At 44.6% G+C, this 23,685-nt stretch overlaps 2 protein-coding genes across 3 annotated transcripts; one reads left to right on the top strand and one right to left on the bottom strand.

The window, feature by feature from the left end:
• Window positions 1-1,905: 1,905 nt before the first annotated feature.
• dusp11 (dual specificity phosphatase 11 (RNA/RNP complex 1-interacting)) lies at window positions 1,906-7,204 on the bottom strand. The gene is made up of 2 exons (XM_056298701.1): window positions 7,174-7,204; window positions 1,906-3,364 (listed from the first exon to the last, which is right to left on the bottom strand). The coding sequence occupies exon 2, from the start codon at window positions 3,310-3,312 to the stop codon at window positions 2,311-2,313; it is 1,002 nt and encodes a 333-aa protein (XP_056154676.1). The 5' UTR covers window positions 3,313-3,364; window positions 7,174-7,204; the 3' UTR covers window positions 1,906-2,310.
• A 93-nt stretch (window positions 7,205-7,297) lies between these two features.
• LOC130128873 (gastrula zinc finger protein XlCGF57.1-like) lies at window positions 7,298-22,578 on the top strand. 2 transcript variants are annotated; one of them, XR_008811937.1, is made up of 5 exons: window positions 7,458-7,597; window positions 9,218-9,278; window positions 9,386-9,486; window positions 9,664-9,744; window positions 9,856-10,314. XR_008811937.1 is itself a non-coding variant. In XM_056298637.1 (2 exons), the coding sequence occupies exons 1-2, from the start codon at window positions 7,339-7,341 to the stop codon at window positions 22,243-22,245; spliced, it is 1,938 nt and encodes a 645-aa protein (XP_056154612.1). In that variant the 5' UTR covers window positions 7,298-7,338; the 3' UTR covers window positions 22,246-22,578. The 2 variants fall into 2 exon arrangements, 1 of the variants encoding a protein (XP_056154612.1); XM_056298637.1 differs by lacking the exons at window positions 9,218-9,278; window positions 9,386-9,486; window positions 9,664-9,744; window positions 9,856-10,314 and adding an exon at window positions 20,567-22,578 and having other exon boundaries at window positions 7,298-7,597.
• The last annotated feature ends 1,107 nt before the right edge of the window (window positions 22,579-23,685 follow it).

Below are 23,685 nucleotides of genomic sequence, written 5' to 3'. Positions count from 1 at the left end.
TGTGTGATCGGGTCTGCCTGTGATGCTGTGTCAGTCTAAATAAAGAATGCAACGTAGAGGTTGTGTCGAGCGACAGCGCTGTGTCCTGACGTGATTTCTAAATACAATAACAACGTCATGCCACGTTGTGGGTCTTGGGAGAGCTCCTCCTCTGGTGCTCTCCCTGAGGGTTCTTCCTGTCTTTTCTCCCTGTTAGAGGGTTTTAGGGAGGTGTTCCTTATCCGATGAGAAGGTCTAAGGACAGGATGTTGTGTTGCTGTAAAGCCTCCTGAGGCACATTTGTAATTTATGATATTGGGCTACACAAATAAAATGGATTTGATTTGCTTTGAATGTGACAGTAATACTATTTATACACCCGAGGCATCTCCCCGCCTGCCGCCCATGACTGCTGGGATAGGCTCCGGCCTCCCCGCGACCCGGAGAGCAGGATAAGCGGTTTGGATGATGGGTGGATGGAGAGCATGTGATACAAGATGCAACAGCTCACACCTGACATGAGCTAACATTTCACCGACATATTGGTGAAATTATTTAAATTATTTTTATTTCCTATTAATTTTGGTTTTTAATAGCAATCACCAAACATTTGATAGTGGGACAGGTCTGGCAGGAGTTGTGTGTTTGACTCCATTAGAACCCGGGCTCGGCCCGTCTCCTACCCGGTGGTTAGAATTTCATCTAATGAGTTTTTAAGATGAACAGATGACTGGAAAAAAAGAGCTGCGATCATTTCTGTTCTGCTTTCATGCTGTCACTGCCAGCTTGACCGTGCAGCAATCTGTGGATGTGATCACCTTTGTTCTCAATCAGGTCCTCAGGTTTTCTGTTCTAGTAGGTAGTTCATCACCTTCACCTGTTGTTCCATTTATTCAGCCTCCAGTCAGGGAGGGTTTACAACTGGAACAACAGCTGGATGTAATTCCCAGTCTCATTGGAGTTGGAAATTCACCTCGGAAGGATAAATATTACAGTAGGACTGGAGTATGTGATGATTCAGTAACTATCCCAAAGCCTATTCCCCTTTTTCTCAATCTGTGAAGTCATTTGCTCATATTTTGTAGAATCCTGTTATCAAAATAATCAGCCACCTTCATGTCAACAGATTTAAGCTTCATGTCAGAATAAGTGCTCATTATTTTACTGCAGAACTTTTCTTTTTCCAAGTTTTAAAGATTCAACATTTTCACTCCAGCCCCAAGATTTGAAATCCACGTCATGGATCAGCAGTGCTGGAAAATCCTTTGTAAACAGAACATTACCCTAACCTGCAGAGTCCCGCCTGCTGCAGCACCGGTGAGACTGAGAAGCTGAGGCAGATGAAGCGACTCCAAGGTGAGTTTAACCGGCTTTTCTTTGACTCATGAGAAGAGTAGAAGAAAAGAAAGAAGAAAGCCACTTTGTCATTGTAACAATGAGTTGTACTCTTACAATGAAATCTCTTCTCTGCATGGAACCATCCTATTGTACAGCAGCAGTGGGCAGCTGCAGCACCAACTCCACTTCTTCTTTTCATTGCCTTGCTCAGGGGCACAGACAGGAGTGTTAACCCTGACATGCATGTCTTTTTGATGCTGGGGGAAACCCACGCAGACATGGGGAGAACATGCAAACTCCACACACAGAAGACCTGGGACGGCCTGGGGTTTGAACCCAGGACCTTCTTGCTGTGAAGCAACAGAACCCAGTGGCTATGGACTCTATCAGTAACAGTCACGTGGTACTTTACTCTCACTAGGTAGATTTGCATGGGAATGAAAAAGATTTTCAATACGAAACATCAGCTGACCAAATATCTGCATTGTAGCCAAACTGATACTGCGGCTTTCATTCAACCTGATGAGGCCTCAGCAGGAGGGTCCTAATCTGTGACATGGAAACCCCAAACGCAAAGACAACTTCAGAGAGCAACAAAATGATTTAATATAAAACAAAAGCAAAAGTGTAGTTATATTATCACATACATCATGTCTGATCATTTTCCTGTTAAGTAAATCAAATTCTCGTCTGACTTTTTAAAACATGGTGGTCAATGTTGGTAACTGGCTTATGATGTGACACTGAGTCTAACCCACGCCGATGTCTTTTGTCTGAAGCAGAACTGCCATGAAAATGTAGAAGAGAAAACTGGTGGAGACAGCAACAACTGGGTGTAAACAGTCCGTCTTTGACATAGACCCGCCACCCCTTCCCCAATTACACTTAGAAATAAAATCTATTAAATCAGAAATCTGTCACCCTGCATCACATCCAGTGAGCGCGCACAGACCTGTGCTTCATCCAGAATCATCTAAGATCAGACCCTTTGTCTTAATAATTGTGTCGCTGTCTCCCTCTTCGACCCCTCCTCTGAGATAGGTACTGGGTATTGGGGTCATGGGGGGTGTATTGATGGAGGAAGGGGTTAGGAGCACTCCTTATCTGCTCCTCGGGGCGGAAGATTGATGAGTTACCCTGTGGCCCAGGAGGCGGCTCTCTGTGTGGGATATCCTCTGGCCTCCTCCACTGGTATGGGAAAAGAGGAGCGCCCATTCTGTATGGCATCAAGACCGGAGGGGAATGGAGGCCCCCCCGTGGAAGCTGATGGAAGATTCCACTCTGACTGACAGTGCTCTGGCTGTAGCACCCACCCTCTCTGTAAGTGCTCTGGCTGTAGCACTCACCCCCTCTGGGGTAATAGGGAATGGGAGCGCTGCACGGCCTATCTGCAGCCAGGCCTCTCAATGGCTCCTCTTCAGTCTCTTCCATACCCTGGTTGCTCCTGATCGGCCCCAGGTGCAAGTCTTTCAGGTAGTTCTGTCTCTCAATGGAGTGTCCCCTGGCGGAGTTAAACAGGCGCACAGCCTCTTTGGGATTATACCCCTCCACATCTATCAGGTACCTGCAGACCAGGTAGCCTGAGCGGTTCAGGCCGTGTGTGCAGTGGACTCCAATCAGCTTGTCGTTGTCAGGGTTTTCCCGTAGGAAGTGGCGTACAGCACGTTTGAAGCTCAGGATGGTCTCGTTGTTGGGTACTTCATGACCCGCCGTGAGGATCTTTACATAGCACCAGGACTGTGGTATGTCCTGCAGCTTGTAGTACCGCTTGGTGAAAGTCAGGTCTATGATAAGACCAAGTTCCTGGTTCTCTTTTTTCAAAGTGTCCAGCAGCTCCCAGTGACCAAAGGCATCAGATTCTGGGACATGGAGACACAAAGAGGGCTTCAAGGGAACTTTGAAGACAATAAAGCGTGTCCCTGTAATTCTTCTCCCCACGGGTTGGTAGTCCAGCCATCTGTCTGGTATTCCATTTTTTTTCTTCCTTGAGGCCATTGTCTTAGCTACTCTGTGTGTTGCTTATATATTTATTCTTTACCTGAAGACACTAGAAAGAGAAACAAATCCATGAAAGAGAGTCAACAACACCATAAAACACATTGGAACACAGCAGAAGCAGCAGTCACGCGTTGTTTACTTTAGTAATAGGGGTAGCTAAAAGTGGTTTACTTTGGCAATAGGGGTGCTAAAAGTGGTTTACTTTAGCATTAGGGGTAGCTAAAAGTGGTTTACTTTGGCAATAGGGGTAGCTAAAAGTGGTTTACTTTGGCAATAGGGGTAGCTAAAAGTGGTTTACTTTGGCAATAGGGGTAGCTAAAAGTGGTTTACTTTGGCAATAAGGGTGCTAAAAGTGGTTTACTTTGGCAATAGGGGTAGCTAAAAGTGGTTTACTTTGGCAATAGGGGTAGCTAAAAGTGGTTTACTTTGGCAATAGGGGTAGCTAAAAGTGGTTTACTTTGGCAATAGGGGTAGCTAAAAGTGGTTTACTTTGGCAATAGGGGTAGCTAAAAGTGGTTTACTTTAGCAATAGGCAGGGCTCTCAAGTCTCACGCATTGTGCGTGAGACACACGCATTTCAACTCATTCACACGCTCACACGCCACACCTTGTATTTCTCACGCAGAGAACCAGGGTAACGCCCACCAAGTTGCGCCGCTATTTTTTATAACAGTAGAACAGGTAGGAATCAAGTGGATTCCCCATAGCGTTGAGAAGGGCCTGCCACGCACCAGCCAATCAAATTAAAGAATATAGCTGCCGAACAGCCAATCAAATAATAGCATTGCTGTGTCCGGGTAAGATTTAGATATTCCCGCTACAACAACTTGACAGAAGAGGACAGCTATCTACTAACTTAGTCACAAATCCGAAGTAGGACAGCAACGATGTGGGAGAAGACCATATCCTATGTGTACAGTAAGTTATCTCATCATTCGAGATAACTTGTCTCTTTCTACTCTCTATGAATATTGTGTCCAGGCAGTTGGTTTAACCAGAGTGTGTGAGCTAGCCTAGCTAGCTTAGGGTGACCAAACGGCCTCTTTTCCCCGGACATGTCCTGGGGGGGCGGGTTATAAATTCCTGAAAATGTCCGGCTTTCTGTGGTAGGTTTGCGTGTTGCTGAACTGTTATATATTATATTTTTACCGATCTCAAGCAAGCCAGCTGCTTTATCAGCGATGTTAATGGCAAGACACTGCTACGTGTTGCCTAGCAACAGGTGCAGAGGAGTCTGTGAGGTGGAGAATCTGCAGCGGTCAGTATTTAAAGTTTTGTAGTGGTTATGGGGCTACATAATTCCCCTTATTGAGCTGGTAGGAACGTTAGTTTACAGCTGCTGTTTCCTCGGTTCGGGTTTACAGTGACACACTTCCGCTGCGCGGGTTTTTTGGTTGTTGTTGTAATGGTGGAAGGAATAAATGGTGCACGTTGTGTAGCCGAAAGAGAAAGTTGTCACGACTCCTGCTTGAGCTCCTCTACAGTTTAAACATTTCAAACGTCACAGAATTTAAAACGACTTCCCCTGAAACTAAACTAAGATATTGATATTATATTAATTTCTGGCGTTAGGTGATGTTAGCTAATTTGCGGCTGTTGCTCAGACATGTTGATAATTAAACAACTTTAATGTTGGTGAAAATTCCTCTCAAAAGCAAATGAAGACATCTGATCCTTTTTAAAGAAGAACCAAAGTGTCAGTAACTGTTTACACGATTAACTGAGAATGTTCTTTAATTAATCCAAATATTAATCTTTGAAGTTAGTGTGAGAATTATTCACTATTTAATGCCAACCCTTCCTTTTCCATTATTGGCTCAAGAACAGAGTTATTATATTATATGTGACATTAATGTGCTGCTACTTGTATTGTAGTAAGACATGAGTATTATTTATAAGCTAAACTAGTCACAGCTTGTCCAACTGATTTGTTTGACTGTCAGGCATCATTTTATTCTGAAAATCCTGTCAGCAGCAGCCTGAGCAGCACAGAGACACACAGACAGGTGAGCTGCAGCCTCTCAGGTGAGCTCTGATGTCATAGTGAAAGATCTGAGATCTTAGTTCAGGAGTTGAATGAAAGAAAAATAATACAAAGTTTTTGAGATAGTGTGAGCATCACTGTGGGTCTGTGTCATGAAATACACAAACTGAAAGCCAGAATCTCAAGTGAGGTTAGAAAAGCTCACAGCAGCTGTTACAGAGCAGCAGATTACCTACAGGTTTCTATACATTTATGTCATTATAACATTTCATGTGACAGAGTTATGTTATTTTTAAATATTAAGTGTGGTCTCAGATTTAAGTATTCTATCAAAATAAAATGTAAAAATCAGAGAAAAAGCCATGATAATAATTTAATATGCAGGTCAGCACATGCATATTCATTAGTGAACATGTTGCAAGTGAGACTCTTTATGTGCCTGGAAGAGAAAAGAGACAGAGAGCAGTTAAGTTAAAACCAAACCTACACCCACAGGACCATTAAGCATGTACTTAAATAATATAAATAATAATTTTCTATCCATACAGAGGAGGCCTACTTTAAAGATATTCAAAGTATAAGGTATCTTTGAGTAAACTCCGAGTATCATTGAAGTATCTCGAGGCTGGAGGCAATGTGTCCTCTTTTCTTGGAACGCCAAATATGGTCACCCTAAGCTAGCTAGTTGAATCCCTGCAAATTTCAGCAGCTATACTGACACTTGTTTTTTAGTCTTAGTTCAGAACCCATTATTCATAAAGCTTTTCTCTTAGGTCACCACTGAGAGTACTTATAAATTGCACTAAAAGTTTTTAGTTTTTTCTTAAGAGCAATTCACAAAGCATTTGAGACCAAATTCTAGGAGGACTTTACCAACTTAAGATGAGATAAAAGTTATGCTTTGTTTGACAGCTATTTTATGTGTCATTTATCAGATCAGACCCCCGTCCCCACCCCAACCAAACCCCCACCACCCGCCGCCAAAATCTCACTCTGAACTCAGTTCAAAACTTGAGAGCCCTGAATAGGGGTAGCTAAAAGTGGTTTACTTTAGCAATAGGGGTAGCTAAAAGTGGTTTACTTTAGCAATAGGGGTAGCTAAAAGTGGTTTACTTTAGCAATAGTGGTAGGTAAAAGTGGTTAACTTTAGCAATAGGGGTAGGTAAAAGTGGTTAACTTTAGGAATAGGGGTGCTAAAAGTGGTTTACTTTAGCAATAGGGGTAGCTAAACGTGGTTTACTTTAGCAATAGCGGTAGCTAAAAGTGGTTTACTTTAGCAGTAGGGGTAGGTAAAAGTGGTTAACTTTAGCAATAGGGGTAGCTAAACGTGGTTTACTTTAGCAATAGCGGTAGCTAAAAGTGGTTTACTTTAGCAGTAGGGGTGCTAAACGTGGTTAACTTTAGCAATAGGGGTAGCTAAAAGTGGTTTACTTTAGCAATAGGAGTAGGTAAAAGTGGTTAACTTTAGCAATAGGGGTAGCTAAAAGTGGTTAACTTTAGCAATAGGGGTAGCTAAAAGTGGTTGACTTTAGCAATAGGGGTGCTAAAAGTGGTTAACTTTAGCAATAGGGGAGCTAAAAGTGGTTAACTTTAGCAATAGGGGTAGCTAAAAGTGGTTAACTTTAGCAATAGGGGTGCTAAAAGTGGTTGACTTTAGCAATAGGGGTGCTAAAAGTGGTTAACTTTAGCAATAGGGGTAGCTAAAAGTGGTTAACTTTAGCAACAGGGGTGCTAAAAGCAGTTATTTTGCGTTCGTTTGCGCGGCCGATTAACAAAACTAAAGACCGCTAATGCCGCAGGCGGGGTTCGAGTCCCGGCCTCCCGGCACACGCAGCATGTGCGCTTTATATACTGCTCTATAGCGGACAGCTTACCTCGCGGCCTGCTGCCTCCACGGAACCGTCGTCGCCGTCGCATGTACATGACGTCACGGCGCCGCTGAACGGCGTCCCAAGGCGAACGCCTCGACTGCGGAAGTGAGTCGGCCAGCGTTGTTTACGTGCCGTGTTGCATGTGGAGGAGGCTAGTTCCCGTGGAAAATGTCCAGGAGGCGACCAGAAACGTGTGACCTCCAGACGCTCCGGGAGGAGATAAACAGGCGGCTGGTGGCGGCTGCGCATGAAATCTTGGGAGTGTTCAGAGCGAGAAAGAGGAGGCTGTCGGACTTGAAGGAACTGAAGGCTTTGGTGAAGGAGCGCCTGGACTCCGCCGCAGAGGAGATCCTGGGGGTTTTTGAAAGGCAGCTGGCGCATGAGAGTCAGCAGTCCTCGGCGGCCGACACAGAGAAGCCCCGCTCAGGTTGGTATCTGACAGGCACCGGCTTTGCTGGCAAGCTGCCGCCGGGGCCTGTGCGGCCCGCGGCTTCCACCCGCCGAGACGTAGTTGATGAGAGGCGATACGGGCTCCTCTGCACAGCTAAGCGCCATCTCTAACGCGACGCCGCTCCACCCGTGTGGCGTGTTTTGGGGGCTGAACAGTACCTATCCCAGCAGTGTGGGCGGCAGGCGGGGGCGGCAGGCGGGGGGGGGGGACACCCTGGACAGGTCGCCAGTCAGTGACTGCTGGGATAGGCTCCAGCATCCCCGCCACCCCGAGAGCAGGATAAGCGGTTCGGATAATGGAGGGATGCATGCTGGAGCCTATCCCAGCAGTGTGGGCGGCAGGCGGGGGGGGGGGGGGACACCCTGGACAGGTCGCCAGTCAGTGACTGCTGGGATAGGCTCCAGCATCCTGCAGCCCTTTAAGGATAAGCGGCTTGGCTGATGGATGGATGGATGGAGGAATAGTACATTGGGCCTCACTCATCAGTCGTTCGCACGTACAAACTTGTTACACACCCATGGATTTTGTTAGTTCTCCAGATTGACGGTCAGAAGCAGAGCCTGCTAGTTATTTGTAATCCCTCGCCCGGACATCTGCTGTCCGCCGCTTGTAACAAGCCATCACCCAGACTTGCAAAGCCGTCAGTGTTAGCCATGGAGTCTGAATCCAGGGCTTACTGGGGTTCTACACTGACCTCTGAGACAACAAACTTCAGAGCTGAAAAATCCCGTGAGTGTAGAAACAAACGTGTACGTGTGAACGGTTGCTGAATGAGGCCCATTGTATGTCCTACTCCCATTAAAACCACGAGCAGAGTATGGAGCCCCAAATTCATCATATAAACCACCGCCACATCTTACTGACCACCAGAGTGAGCGGTGCTTTATGGCATGAAGAGAGGACAACCATCTAAAGTACTGCGTCGACCAGTAACATAAATATATACATTTGTCATTAAAGGAAAGCACATTGCCATATCATCGCTGCATAAAAACTCTGCTAGAGACCGGTGCCTACCACAGCATTCAGCATAATAACAATCTCCTGAATCTTTTCTTTTTTTTTCCGGGAGATGTTTTGGTCAAAACCCGGGGTTCTCCTAGCCTGGGAACCAGACGAATCTGCAGCTTGTGTTTTACATTTGCTCTGACATATACGTACGTCTGACCCCCCCCCCCCCCCCGTTCAGACAGATTTCCAAAAGGGAATGGCTGCAGCCTGCCAGAAGGCACAGCTGGATGGTCCAGCCCTGCCTTGACGGCCCGGCCCCACTCACAATACATTATTTGCTGTCACTTGATTCCGATGATGTGTGAAATTGAGACAGAGGGCAGGAAGTGAAAAGCAGAATGGATGAGATGGAGGAAAGCCCATACTGTGCTAGTTTACACGATATTCCTAGAGAAAGATACAAACAGAAAATAACAAGATATGTTGGACGGGATCTTGTGTAATGAAGAGGAGCTAAACCGAAACACTTGCCTGCTGTCAAGGCAGTAGACGTAAGCGACTGCCTTGTCTCTCAGACATCCTTCTAATTAAGAAAACAAATGAAGCATACAAAAGTATCAAGGCAAACAACTTTTTTGTCAGCAGTTGGGTCCATGACCTCGGTACCAAGATGCTCCACAATGACTGTCATTTGGATTTCGCCAGGGTGAGTGGCTTTTCTTTTATTGTCCTGTGGATTAACCTAGCAACAAATATTCACCATGGCGGCGCCGCTTGACGTTGACGTTACGGTTGTTTACTTAACGTTACTAGGTTAAACACTCTCAAAGGTCCGGTGAGACGCCACTAAAGATGTAGATCATCGCAAAACAAGACACAGAAGTCATTGCAGCTCATTGCAATTGCATGGCAAGGTAAGTTATTAACATTTGCCTGACTTTTGTGAAAATGTTAACCCCAATTTAAGTGTTAGGGTTGCTTGTAGCTATTATTTTAAATCTATGACCAGTGAACAATAAAAGATGAACTGTGCAAAATACAATGTGCTATTTGTGGTTAATAAAGAAATGGGTATTCTGTTTTATTCACAGGTAGGACGATCATGTCCACCTAAGTCAGATGACAGTAAGCTTCGACAACAGACTGCAGGCTTGGCAGTGGAAACATGTCAGGTAAAAAACACCCGTCTTTATGTAAGAATCAGTGAATCAAATACAAAGTTGGCCAATGAACCTCGTCGGTCCATTCTTTACATGTTCTTTTCTTTTCACTGTGAATTTTAGTGCCCACACTGCAAGCAAGACGAGGCCAGTCTGGCCTGGGTGCTGGAGACGAGGGATTCGGCCTTATCAGTGATGGGGATGATGTCACACCGGACAGCAGCCATGCTTACTACTGCCAAGTCCAGGCACAGCTTCACACTCTGCATACTGTGTATGGAGACGGTTTGGTGTGGAACTAAAATGACATTTTTGTTGCAAGTATTTTGCCTGATATGGAATTTTGGGATAATGTGATACCCTAAAGTTGAAAAACAAATCTTTTTCAGAAATAGTATACTTCCAGAAGTGTTGGGACAGCAAGTTACAAAGCAACATGTTGACATGTAATGTGACAAAAGGACACTAGCTCACATCAGCTGAGGCACTAGATTCAGTCATATGTTTTTGCAAATGACAAGCACATGACATGAATGTATCTTCTTTTGGCAGTCAGATGTTTGAGAAGATTAAATAATACAACAAAGGTATTAGTGGTTTCTTATTTACAAGAACCAAAACAATGTACAACTATATGAAAGTCCGAACGTTTCAGACCCATGGCTAAATTCAATCAAAGGTACGGCGGAATGTGTGATGATGATCAGGGGAAGATTTAGTCTCAGCCTCAGCAAAATTAAAATGACCTGTTCAAATGTAGAAAGCACAGACAAATAGCCACGTGTGATATGAGGCTCAGACGGTAGAAGAACTTGCACTGGGGAGCCCAGTGTAAAACGTTGTCTTATCTTCACTCTTCTGAAAAGACTCTTGGCTAAACGGTTTGTCCTCACATCACCCAGCTCTGTTGTGCTTTGCTGCAGAACATCCTCCATCCTCTGAATGTCATCCATGGTTAGGTCTGTCTGGCATCCTGCGTCTGTATACAACATGTGGCAGTAGAGAGGGATTAGTTATTGAAGTTACTCTCCAGTTTATTAATGATGTGAATTGATGTCTAGTTACCTTCTTCGTGGTCAACATTCTTACAAAGGTTCAAGTTACCTGGTCCAATTCATTTGCAGATTTTTATTTTTTAATACCATTATTTAACCAGGTGAGTTCATTGAGGACTTAGTTATCTACATTGTGTAAGCTTAATTCAAAGGTTACATACATCATTTGTTGTCAGATTCACCTCATCCTTATCCAGCTATAACCTAAGATTAATACAGTTCATATACCTTGTGGATCATGAGACATCTAGGTGATGCCCTCTGGCTCTGGGTTCTCAGCTGACTCATGGAGCTCCAGCAAGGCCTCTGCACCTTCTGGATTATAGACAAGATTTGTAAACCATATTTTCACAGTATCGACTATGAGTTCATGATGGAGCAGCTGTACATTCGTCAAGTTTACACATTTTACTACAACAAAAATTACTACATTACCTTCGGCTGCTCCTGTTAGGGGTCACCACAGCGGCTCATCCGTTTCCATCTCTTCCTGTCCTCTTCATCCTCCTCTGTCCCACCATCCAAACCATCTGAATCTTGCCTCTCTTGCTTTGTTTCCAAACCGTCCTACCTGAGCTGTCCCTCTAATGTACTCGTTCCTAATCCTGTTCTTCTTCATCACTCCCAATAAAATTCTTAGCATCTTCACCTCTGCCACCTCCAGCTCCACCTCCTGTCTTTTCATCAGTGGCACTGTCTCCAAACCATATAACATAGCTGGTCTCACTACCATCTTGTAAACCTTCCCTTTAACTCTTGCTGGTACCCTTCTGTCACACATCACTCCTGACACTCTTCTCCACCCACTCCACCCTGCCTGCACTCTCTTCTTCACCTCTCTTCTGCACTCCCCGTTACTTTGGACAGTTGACCCCAAGTATTTAAACTCATATGCCTCCATCACCTCCACTCCTTGCATCCTCACCATTCCACTGTCCTCCCTCTCATTCACACATAAGTATTCTGTCTTGCTCCTACTGACTTTCATTCCTCTTCTCTCCAGTGCATACCTCCACCTCTCCAGGCTCTCCTCCACCTGCCCCATACTCTCACTACAGATCACAATGTCATCTAGAAAACATCACAATTCACAGAGACTCCTGCCTGATCTTGTCCATCAACCTGTCCATCACCACTGCAAACAAGAAAGGGCTTAGAGCCGATCCTTGACGTAATCCCACCTCCACCTTGAACCCATCTGTCATTCCTACCACACACCTCACCACTGTCACACTTCCCTCATACATATCCTGCACCACTCCTACATACTTCTCTGCTACTCTCAACTTCCTCATACAATACCACACCTCCTCTCTCGGCACCCTGTAATATGCTTTCTCTAAATCTACAAAGACACAATGTAACTCCTTCTGGCCTTCTCTATACTTCTCCATCAACACTCTCAAAGCAAACATCACATCTGTGGTGCTCTTTCATGGCATGACACCATACTGCTGCTGCTGATCATCACCTCTCCTCCTCTTAACCTAGCTTCTATTACTCTTTCCCAAATCTTCATGCTGTGGCTGATCATCACCTCTCCTCCTCTTAACCTAGCTTCTATTACTCTTTCCCATATCTTCATGCTGTGGCTGATCGTCACCTCTCCTCTTAACCTAGCTTCTATTACTCTTTCCCATATCTTCATGCTGTGGCTGATCGTCACCTCTCCTCTTAACCTAGCTTCTATTACTCTTTCCCAAATCTTCATGCTGTGGCTGATCGTCACCTCTCCTCTTAACCTAGCTTCTATTACTCTTTCCCATATCTTCATGCTGTGGCTGATCATCACCTCTCCTCTTAACCTAGCTTCTATTACTCTTTCCCAAATCTTCATGCTGTGGCTGATCAACTTTATACCTCTGTAGTTGCTACAGTTCTGCACATCACCCTTGTTCTTGAAAATCAGTACCAGTATGCTTCTTCTCCACTCCTCAGGCATCCTCTCACTTTCCTAGATTGTGTTAAACAATCTAGTTAAAAACCCCACTGCCATCTCTCCTAAACATCTCCATGCCTCCACAGGTATGTCATCAGGACCAACTGCCTTTCCACTCTTCATCCTCTTCATAGCTGCCCTCACTTCCTCCTTGCTAATCCACTGAACTTCCTGATTCACTATCCCCACACCAATGAATGAATGAATGATTTATTTCGGTCATACATTTGTGTGCATATACGACAGAGAAAAGAAAAAAACATTATACATATTTACATGAGTCCATTTCACACAACATGTATTGTGTAAATTGTATAAACACAACATTGTTGCATGTTGTCCGTCTTGGGAGAGAGCTCCTCCTCTGTTGCTCTCCCTGAGGTTTCTTCCTAGTTTTTCTCCCTGTCAAAGGGTTTTTAGGGAGTTGTTCCTTATCCGATATGAGGGTCTAAGGACAGGATGTTGTGTTGCTGTAAAGCAGGGGTTTTCAAAGTGTAGGAAAGCGAGCCTCCCCTCAGAGAACATAAAAACAGCTGCGCCCCCCCCCCTCAAAATTATTATTACTATTATTGTTGTTGCTATAATGTATGTTCCAGTCAGGTATAAAAACGGGTTGATGATCTTTTATGTTTTTAAAACATCTTTTTCAAACATTTTAAACATCTTTATGTTTTAAACATCTTTTTAAACATTTTTAAACGTTTTAAACATCTTTTTAAACATCTTTAAACGTTCTAAACATCTATTTAAACATTTTAAACATCTTTTTCAAACATCTTTGTTTATGTTTAAACATCTTTTTAAACATTTTTAAACATCTTTTTAAACATTTTAAACATATATTTCAAATGTTTTAAACATCTTTTTCAAACATTTTTAAACATCTTTATCTTTGTTTTAAACATCTTTTTAAACATCTTTTTAAACATTTTAAACATCTTTTTCAAATGTTTTAAACATCTTTATCTTTATGTTTTGAACATCTTTTTAAACATTTTTAAACGTTTTAAACATCTTTTTAAACTTTTTAAACATCTTTTTCATTTAAACATCTTTATCTTTGTTTTAAACATAATTTTAAACATTTTTAAAAGTTTTAAACATCTTTTTAAACATTTTAAACATCTTTTTCAAACATCTTTATGTTTATGTTTAAACATCTTTTTAAACATTTTAAACATCTTTTTCAAACATCTTTGTTTGTTTAAACATCTTTTTAAACATTTTTAAGCATCTTTTTCAAATGTTTTAAACATCTTTTTCAAACATTTTTAAACATCTTTGTTTTAAACATCTTTTTAAACATTTTTAAACGTTTTAAACATCTTTTTAAACATTTTAAACATCTTTATGTTTATGTTTAAACATCTTTTTAAACATTTTTAAACGTTTTAACATCTTTTTAAACATTTTAAACATCTTTTTAAACATTTTAAACGTTTTAAACATCTTTTTAAACATTTTAAACATCTTTATGTTTTGAACATCTTTTTAAACATTTTTAAACGTTTTAAACATCTTTTAAAACTTTTTAAACATCTTTTTCAAATGTTTTAAACATCTTTTTCAAACATTTTTAAACATCTTTATGTTTTAAACATCTTTTTAAACATTTTAAACATCTTTATGTTTATGTTTAAACATCTTTTTAAACATTTTTAAACGTTTTAAACATCTTTTTAAACATTTTAAACATATTTTTCAAACGTTTTAAACATCTTTTTCAAACATTTTTAAACATCTTTATCTTTATGTTTTGAACATCTTTTTAAACATTTTTAAAAGTTTTAAACATATTTTTAAACTTTTTAAACATCTTTTTCAGATGTTTGAAACATCTTTTTCAAACATCTTTATGTTTATGTTTTAAACATCTTTTTAAACATATTTTTCAAATGTTTTGAACATCTTTTTAAACATTTTTAAACGTTTTAAACATCAGATGCCATGTGTGAGATGCGGCGCTGGATGGTATTGTCAGGCATTGGGATCACATTGAGCTTGGCGGCAGCGGCAGCAGCAGCAGCGGCAGCAGCAGCTTGTCCCCATCATTACCCAACACATCTTTAGCAGCAGCAGCAGCAGCAGCAGCAGCAGCAGCAGGGAGGAGTAGCCTTTCACCAGTGTTGTGGGCTTTACCTGCCTTAGCTATATAGGCGCAGCGCCACTCGGTATGATGCTGCGGTTGCCATGGTATCTACGGTGCTAAATGTGTCACTGACTTTCTTCTGTCACCGCAGTTCCTTCAGCTTCCTATCCAACACCTCCTGCGGCGGCTTGCTCACCAGACCTGGGTGCTTGGTATCGACATGACGCCGGAGTTTAGTCTCATGCTGCCGCTAGCTAGCTCCTCTCTAAGGGCAGATAACACACTGCGGCAGTGGGGCGTCCTCAGCACCAAGCCATGAAAGTCCAAACTGTAAATAGTCCTGGTCCTACTCCCTCCGTGTTCTGCTTGGCCCAGACGCTGCCTCCTTTCTCGCTGTAGGTCATGTTACTGAAAACCCATCCTTTTTGCTCCAAGCATTGCTGAAGTTAACTAAACTTAGCCAGATGTTTACGGTTACTTTTTCTTCGCGTTTTTTTTCTCACGCTGCGCCTCCCCTGAAGCTCTCTGGCGCCCCCCATGGGAGGCGCGCCTCACACTTTGAAAACCCCTGCTGTAAAGCAATATTTTGTAATATGTAATTTGTGATACGGCCCCATGATGGCCTGGCGGCCTGTCCAGGGTGTCTCCCTGCCTGCCGCCCAATGACTGCTGGGATAGGCTTCTGCATCCCTGTGAGCCTGAGAGCAGGATAAGCGGTTTGGATGATGAATGGATGGATGAATTTATAATAATGGGCTATACAAATAAAACTGACTTGACTTGACTTGAAAAAAACACATAACAAAATCAACAATTTTAGTGCCCATCGCACTCCTGAACAGTGTTGAACAGTTTTATTTCACCTAAAAGATGTTTTTTGTAGAAGTGCACCGTTGGGATATTTGAGAATAGTTTGATTTATTTTGCTGGCACAGACAGGGATCAGAAAACACTGTGGCTGTCTGCTGCTTCCCGGAGGTACTGCTGCAGGTACTGTCCTGGACTCCTGCAGGACTGTCAGGCTCTCCTCTCTCAGAGGGTGCAGAGTATCTGGGTCTGAGCTCCACAGCGTGTTGTCAGAGGGAAGCAGCATTCTGCTTCAGGTGTGGTTGCATGTTAGTGGGTTGCATGCAGGTTGCATGCTGCCTGCAACATGCAGTGGATACTCACAGCGTGTTGAAACTGTCGGAAGGTTTCTTCAGAATTTTCTCTCATTGATGAAACTGAAGAAGTTCATTGAGATTTCCGCAAATGGAGAGAAACTAGTGGATGTAGTAGGTAGGAGTGGGGGATATGGAGAAAATCCTCAGGCAAGGTTTATCAATATCTAATGTATATGTACTTTTACATTGCAATATCAATATGATGTTGTGTTATATGGTACATTTTCTGGGGAAAAAAGGAAAACTGTTTATGAATAGAATAGCCAGATGGGTATGTCTGTTTTGGCTAATCCAGCAAATTAAATACTTGACAGATTAAGGTGCTTCATTACATTTATGCAAAAATCATATTAGAATCAAATACTACTATGAAGTAGTCCTGTTTATTGTTTTGCAATATTGCCTAAAATTGTCTAATACAAACAGCTGCTCAGAGACAGGTGGATCAGCTCATCTGGACACGGTGTTTATCGAGAGAGAAACCGTTCTCAGTAAACGTCGTGTTCAGATGAACTGGTCCACCTGTCTCTGGTTTCCTTACCTGGATTCTTGAGCATGCATCAAGACAACCAGAGGTACTGTCGTAAAACGACAGATGACACTGTAAATGGTATGGGGAATGTTCTGACAGTTGAGAAATGTATAGGTCGTCTCACGATACATTACAGAAATACATTTTATTTTCTGTTTTCTCCAGTATTTATCATCTATGTTCCCACAAGTTAAAATTCAACTCACCCAGTGTTGCCATTTCGTACCAGTAAGATGCTAAATGACCAGTGAGAGGGGGACACACAGAGGTGGCACGGTGGCCCAGTGGTCAGCACTGTTGCCTCACACCAAGAAGGTCCTGGGTTCGAACCCCAGGCCGTCACAGGTCCTTTCTGTGTGGAGTTTGCATGTTCTCCCCATGTCTGTGTGGGTTTCCTCCCACCATCAAAAAGACATGTTAGGGTTAATACTCCTGCCTGTGCCCCTGAGCAAGGCAGTGGATAGAAGAAGTGGAGTGGGTCCCCAGGTGCTGCAGCCGCCCACTGCTGCTATACAATAGGATGGTTACGTGCAGAGGACACATTTCTTGTAAGAATATAATTCGTTGTAACAACACAAGGACAAAATACAAGCGGCTGTCTTAAAAAGAAAAAAGTGGCGAGCTGGCGGGAAGGAAGGAGGCCAGAGGCAGGGATTTCATCTGAATGGCAGCTTCTGTGTCCATACACCACACAACCCCAAGACTGCTCTTTTATTTTGACCCCGCAATGGTTGCTGAACAATGGCTTTCCCCAATGAGGTCACTATTTAGAACATCAGTCTTGGCCACGGTGGTCGTGGAGACAGTCCCAGTTGAACCCCCGAGCAAACAACACAACAATAATCAAAACATGAACACAACATTACTAAAACAATAATCTGGCCACGAATGTTAACAGTCCCAGAATCCTTTGCGCTCCCCAGCGCATAACTGCCGATAGTCCAGTGACCGTCCTCCCCAGTCGCTACATAGCCCCCACCTGAGGAGTCAGTTGTCCTCAATGACCCCATCATCCAATACATAGTCCCTCAAATGTCCAGGGTGCCATCACTAGCGAACACACCACCTGGGGTTCACAGGAAGTGCAACTGGAGGAGAAGCACACTGATCAGTGCATGGGGTGCTACTGTCACCCCTGGCCCCAACAACAGGCGGCGCAAGGGGGTGGTATTGGGAGAATCTGTCCTGTGTGTGTGACATTCTTGTGTAAGAAGTGGGGTTTTTGTGAAGCATCTAGTGTGTTGGTGTAGTGTTGTGTGTCTGTCACGTCTCACTCTCAACCTTCACCACTGGCAGGCAGAAATGCGAACAGGAGAGCCGAGCATGTAAGTCTCTCCCTTCCAGTACATAGCCTCTCCAACAGCAAGCCCTATGTAGCGCCTCTTCGTGGCGACACACGGTAACTGGGTACACCTTGGACCCTGGCTGAAGTACAAGGGACCCGGAGGAGGTCTGGTCCCTAGACGTGCGGTACGCAGGCCCACCGGTGTGTGGATATTCTCTGATGCCTACGAACCACCCCCAGCTATGGGTTAAATAGTGCCACCTAGTGGACACCTCGGGAGAGGAATAGGCTACGGGAGTAAGCCCCTACACAAAATCAGCGTCCACATTGCTGTTGTTTGCGCTGTGTAAGATTGCTTTATTATCATTATTATTATTATTATTATTATTATTATCATCATCATATACCCCTGGCCAGGCATGCTCACCCAATACAGCACCTCAGACAGCCGGCCCACAACCTCACCAGGCCCTTGCCAGTGGCTGCGAAGCTTGGGGGAAATCTCCTTCTTGTGAAAGGGACAATACACCCATACCTTGTCCCCCTGCACAAAGGCCTTCCCAAGGCACCGTGTGTCATAGGCCCTCTTTTGCCATACCCCGAAGTTGGCCTGGGCCCAGCGGGTGTAGTCATGGACCACAAGCAGGCGATCCCTCAATCTCTGGAGGAAGTTCATTTCTTTCCCCTCGGCAATCTCAGGCTCAGCCGGGGCCTCAAACACCAAGTCCACCGGTGTCCAGAGCTCCCGCCCAAACATGAGGGCAGTGGGTGTGCACTGGCTGGGCTCCTGGACAGCAGTCCGGTAGAACCACAGGACCAAGGGCAGGTGGCGGTCCCAGTCCCGCTGGTGTTGGCTGGTGAGGATGGCAAGTCGAGTGGCCAGGGTGCGGTTGAACCGCTCTACCAGCCCATCACTTTGAGGATGGAGCAGTGTCATCCTTGTCTTTTTCAGCCTCGGGACGCTCTTCCCGAAGGAGGGGGGTAGTATAACGTGCACGGATAAATAGACTCGCTAGCCCTTGCCTAATGGGTCGGACCCTTTAGTTGACTGGTTAACGTTGTCGCCCGTGGTACGGGAGACCCGGGTTCGCATCCTGGCTGCGGCGGTTCCCGGTGGCCCCCCGAATTCGCTACATTGGTATCAGAACTTGCTACGTTGGTGTCATAAGTGGGATGGTGAGACCATGAGGCCATCAGAAGCACGTGCACCCAGAGGCGTGAGGGAGTTGATATGCCGAAGCATGGGGGTAGTGTAACGATCACGGATAAATAGACTCGCTAGCCCTTGGCTAACGGGTCGGACCCTTTAGTCGACTGGTTAACGTAGTTGTCCGTGGGGCAGGAGACTCGGGGCCGGGACGCGAACCCGAGAACAGAACTTTTAGAAGCCAACTCCACTTTTGAAATAATTCACATGTAAACGCAACAATTTTTGAAGGTTTCATGTTGGTCCCCGGGGACTCCTGCCTATGTGTCCTCCTCAGTGGTCTGAACCGTGGCTTAAACTAAACTAATCACAGAAAGTTGAATCGGTTCATCCGGACACAACGTTTATTGACAGATACATGTCGTCGTCGTCATCATCCGAGTGACCTCTCGGTCTCTCTTTCAGTTGAGACCGAAGAGGGAAATAAATACTTAGGCGGCGAGGTGGCCCAGTGGTTAGCACTGTCGCCTCAGAGCAAGAAGGTCCTGGGTTCGAACCAGGTCGTCCTCTGTCTGGGGTTTGCATGTTCTCCCTGTGTCTGCGCTGGGTTTTCTCCGGGTGCTCCGGTTTCCCCCACCATCAGAAAGACATGCATGTTAGGGTTGATACTGCTGTCTGTGCCCCTGACCGAGGCATGGCGAGACCAACTGGAGGTGGTCCCCGGGTGCTGCACGGTGGCTGCCCACTGCTCCGAGCTGCCCAGCTAGGATGGTTACATGCAGAGCAGAATTTCCCCACGGGGATCAATAAAGTATATCCTAAATAAATAAACGTTAATGAATAAAATAAAGGCAATAAATGTGTCCAGATGAACTGATTCAGCTTTCTGTGTGAATCGCCACTGGTTTACATTAGGCAGCTGTTGTCCTTCTCCTCTCTTCGATGGGCTGCTGCACTGTTTGGGCGTCTTCCTGGCTTTGACAAACGCCCAGTTAGGATAACCACACTTAACCGGGGCCTGTCTCATGTGGGATTTCTCCCCTTCCCCGGCCCCTGTGTCGGTGGGGACGTTGTCAGCTCGGTGGTCCAGCGTCCTGATGCTCCTGGTTTGTGCTCCAGTGGATGATGAGAGTCAAACCTTAAGTACCGATCCGTATGTGTTGGTTTACGGTAAACATCGACAATCAATCACAGAAGGGGCATTGAAATATCTGAACCTCCGCATTTGAACTCAATACAATTGTCAGATTTTGACAATAATTTTCCTCCATCAGTCCTCCCTTGCTTCTTTGACCAAGAGCGTTACTCTTTGCTGTTATTTTATTAGACAAAAAAAACCAAAAACGAATGATTACAAACATCATTCCATCACATGAAGATGGTGATTTTAAAAAGTCACCATTTACCAGGTGAGTTGATAATCACCATTGTGAGACGGCTAACACAAAGATGATCTGCCTAAATAAGCCTGTTGTTTTGATCTAAGTATTTTCATCTGGCTGGCGTTTAGTGTTGCATGCGGAGGTTAGTGTTTTAGTCTTAGTGGTGTTATGTTCAAATGAAATAGACTTGTTCATATGCAATATTAATACTCATTTAAAGTCTGGATTTATTTTCCCTACAGATCCGATGCAGCTTGGTGTGAGAAGCGGAGCTGATGAAGAGCAAAGACCCTCACAGCCTCCTCAGAGCCACATGGTGGAGCCCAGAAACACAGAGCCTCTTCTAGGAGCCTCCACTGCCAAAACCAGCACAGAGAAGCCCAGCACGGACTGCCAGCCACCCACTCCAGACTGCTCCGCTGCTGAGGAGGACGAAGAAGAAAATGATGAAGAGGCAGCTCCTCACTGCTGTAAAGTGTGTGGAAAATCTTTTGACAGGAAAGGCTTTTTGATGAAGCATGTGGAGAAGCACTCCAAGGACCCAGGGGACCTCTGCGGGTTGTGCGGAGAGCGTCTGGACTGCACTGAAAGTCTGAAACGGCACCTGCAGACCCACAGAGAGAGCAGCCGGACGTGTGAAGTCTGCGGTAAAAAGTTTCCCTCCATCCGAGCCCAAGAAACACACTTGAGGCTCCACACGGGGGAGAAGCCGTTCAGCTGCCATGTCTGTGGGAAGGAGTTCAACCAGAAAGGAAACATGATGACACACATGAGGATTCACACCGCTGAGAAACCATTCAGCTGCGGGGTCTGTGGCCGAGAGTTCGGTCACGCGGGCTCCTTGGAGCGACACATGAAGGCTCACATCGGCCAGTTGCCTTTCAGCTGCAAAGTTTGTGAAAAAGGATTTGTTAAGAGCACCGAGCTGAAGAGACATGCGAGGGTACATGCAGCACCAGAACCGAAAGACAACCACACTCCAGACAAATACAGCAAGTCCAGCCTGGGACCTTTCCACGCTTGTAAGGTGTGTGGAAACGCTTTTCACAATAAGGGCAACTTTATCCGGCATGCGGAGAGCCATGTTAATGATCCAAACAGCTATTGTGGCGTTTGTGGAGAAAATGTAGAGACACCAGAAAGTTTGAAACTTCACATTCAGAGCCACCGAGAGAGCAGCAGGATCTGCCATGTCTGTGGCATCAGCTTCCGCGATATGGAGATCCACATGAGGACTCACACTGGCCAGAAACCTTTCAGCTGTAAGGAGTGCGGAAAAGACTTTCCCAGGAAAGGCTCTCTGGAGAGGCACTTGAAGCTCCATGCTGGGGAGCGACCATATATTTGTGAATTTTGTGGAAAAACATTCATTGAAAACACGGTCCTGAAAAGGCACATTAAGAGCCACACAGGTGAGAAACCAAGAATTTACTCATGTGATGTTTGTGGCAAAAAGTTCACCATGAGTCAACACTTAGATGTGCATAAGAGAATACATACCGGGGAGAAACCGTACAGCTGCCGAGTCTGCGGCAAAACCTTCCGGCAGATCGGCAATTTGGATTCCCACATGAGGATCCACACGGGAGAGAAGCCGTTTATTTGTAGCCTCTGCGGCAAAAGATTTCGGCAGAAAGTGTCACTGGAGACACACGAACGTTTCCATAAGAAGGAGAAGCCGTTCAGCTGCCAGCTCTGCCAGAAAGGCTTTGTCCAGAAGATAGATCTGAAGAGACACATGCTGACCCACACAGGGGAGAAGCCGTTCAGCTGCCGTGTCTGTGGGAAAAGATACCAGGAGAAAAGATCCCTGGACTCCCACATGAAGGTCCACATGGGAGAAAGACCTGGAAATGAGTCCGCTGTGGTACCAGGCCTGGGAAGACAGGAGAGTCTTCATACAGACTTCATCCAGCTGTGAAGTTCAGTCACATTATCCCAACATTTCAGGACATCTAAACCCACGGACTGGACATCCAGAATGACAGCAGCTCATCTTGCAGGCTGTCTGTCTGTGTGTTGGACGTGACGTGGAACTAAGCTGATGTCATCAGGCTCTTCCTGTCCATCATCGCTTCCTCCAAAACTGAACTCAAATAACACTTTCAAATGTTCCTGGGTTTTGAAATATGTGGATCTTTTTTTGTGGATCACATTTTGAAATATGTGTTTATATTTTAAGTTTGTTTGGTTGTTTTTATTATTATTATCATTATTATTATTATTATTATTATTATCCACAGAAATCATCTGGGTGTCGTCATCATTTAACATTTAAGTTTCTAACCATGTGTTAGGAATCTAAATCATAACTTCTAAAAATATTTTAAAAGTTAAGTCTTTTCACTTACACTGTGATTGTGAGAAACTGGTCCATGCATTTGTTTTTAGCAGACTCTACTATTACAATGTGTTGCTGTCATAGAAGACCACAAGACAGTTATGCCCTGTCCAGAAGTCTGCAGCTAGTGAGCTAACAGGAACACAGACCAGATGTCACATCACTCCTCATCTCTACACTAGCTGATCTCATCTCACATCTCTACACTAGCTGATCTCATCTCTCATCTCTACACTAGCTGATCTCATCTCTCATCTCTACACTAGCTGATCTCATCTCACATCTTTACACTGGCTGATCTCATCTCACATCTCTACACTAGCTGATCTCATCTCTCATCTCTACACTAGCTGATCTCATCTCACATCTCTACACTAGCTGATCTCATCTCACATCTCTACACTGGCTGATCGCATCTCACATCTCTACACTAGCTGATCTCATCTCACATCTCTACACTAGCTGAGCTCATCTCACATCTCTACACTAGCTGATCGCATCTCACATCTCTACACTAGCTGATCGCATCTCACATCTCTACACTAGCTGATCGCATCTCACATCTCTACACTAGCTGATCTCATCTCACATCTCTACACTGGCTGATAGCATCTCACATCTCTACACAGGCTGATCTCATCTCGCATCGCTACAATAGCCGATTTCATCTCACATCTTTACACTGGCTGAGCTCATCTCACATCTCTACACTAGCTGATCTAATCTCACATCTCTACACTAGCTGATCTCATCTCACATCTCTACACTAGCTGAGCTCATCTCTACACTGGTTGATCTCATCTCACATCTCTACACTAGCTGATCTCATCTCACATCTCTACACCAGCTGATCTCATCTCACATCTCTACACTAGCTGATCTCATCTCACATCTCTACACCAGCTGATCTCATCTCACATCTCTACACTGGCTGATCTCATCTCACATCTCTACACTAGCTGATCTCATCTCACATCTCTACACTAGCTGAGCTCATCTCTACACTGGTTGATCTCATCT

This window comes from Lampris incognitus, chromosome 18 (genome assembly GCF_029633865.1).
Source record: "Lampris incognitus isolate fLamInc1 chromosome 18, fLamInc1.hap2, whole genome shotgun sequence".
NCBI classification, from domain to species: Eukaryota; Metazoa; Chordata; class Actinopteri; order Lampriformes; family Lampridae; genus Lampris; species Lampris incognitus.
This window is presented reverse-complemented; position numbering and strand designations above follow the sequence as displayed.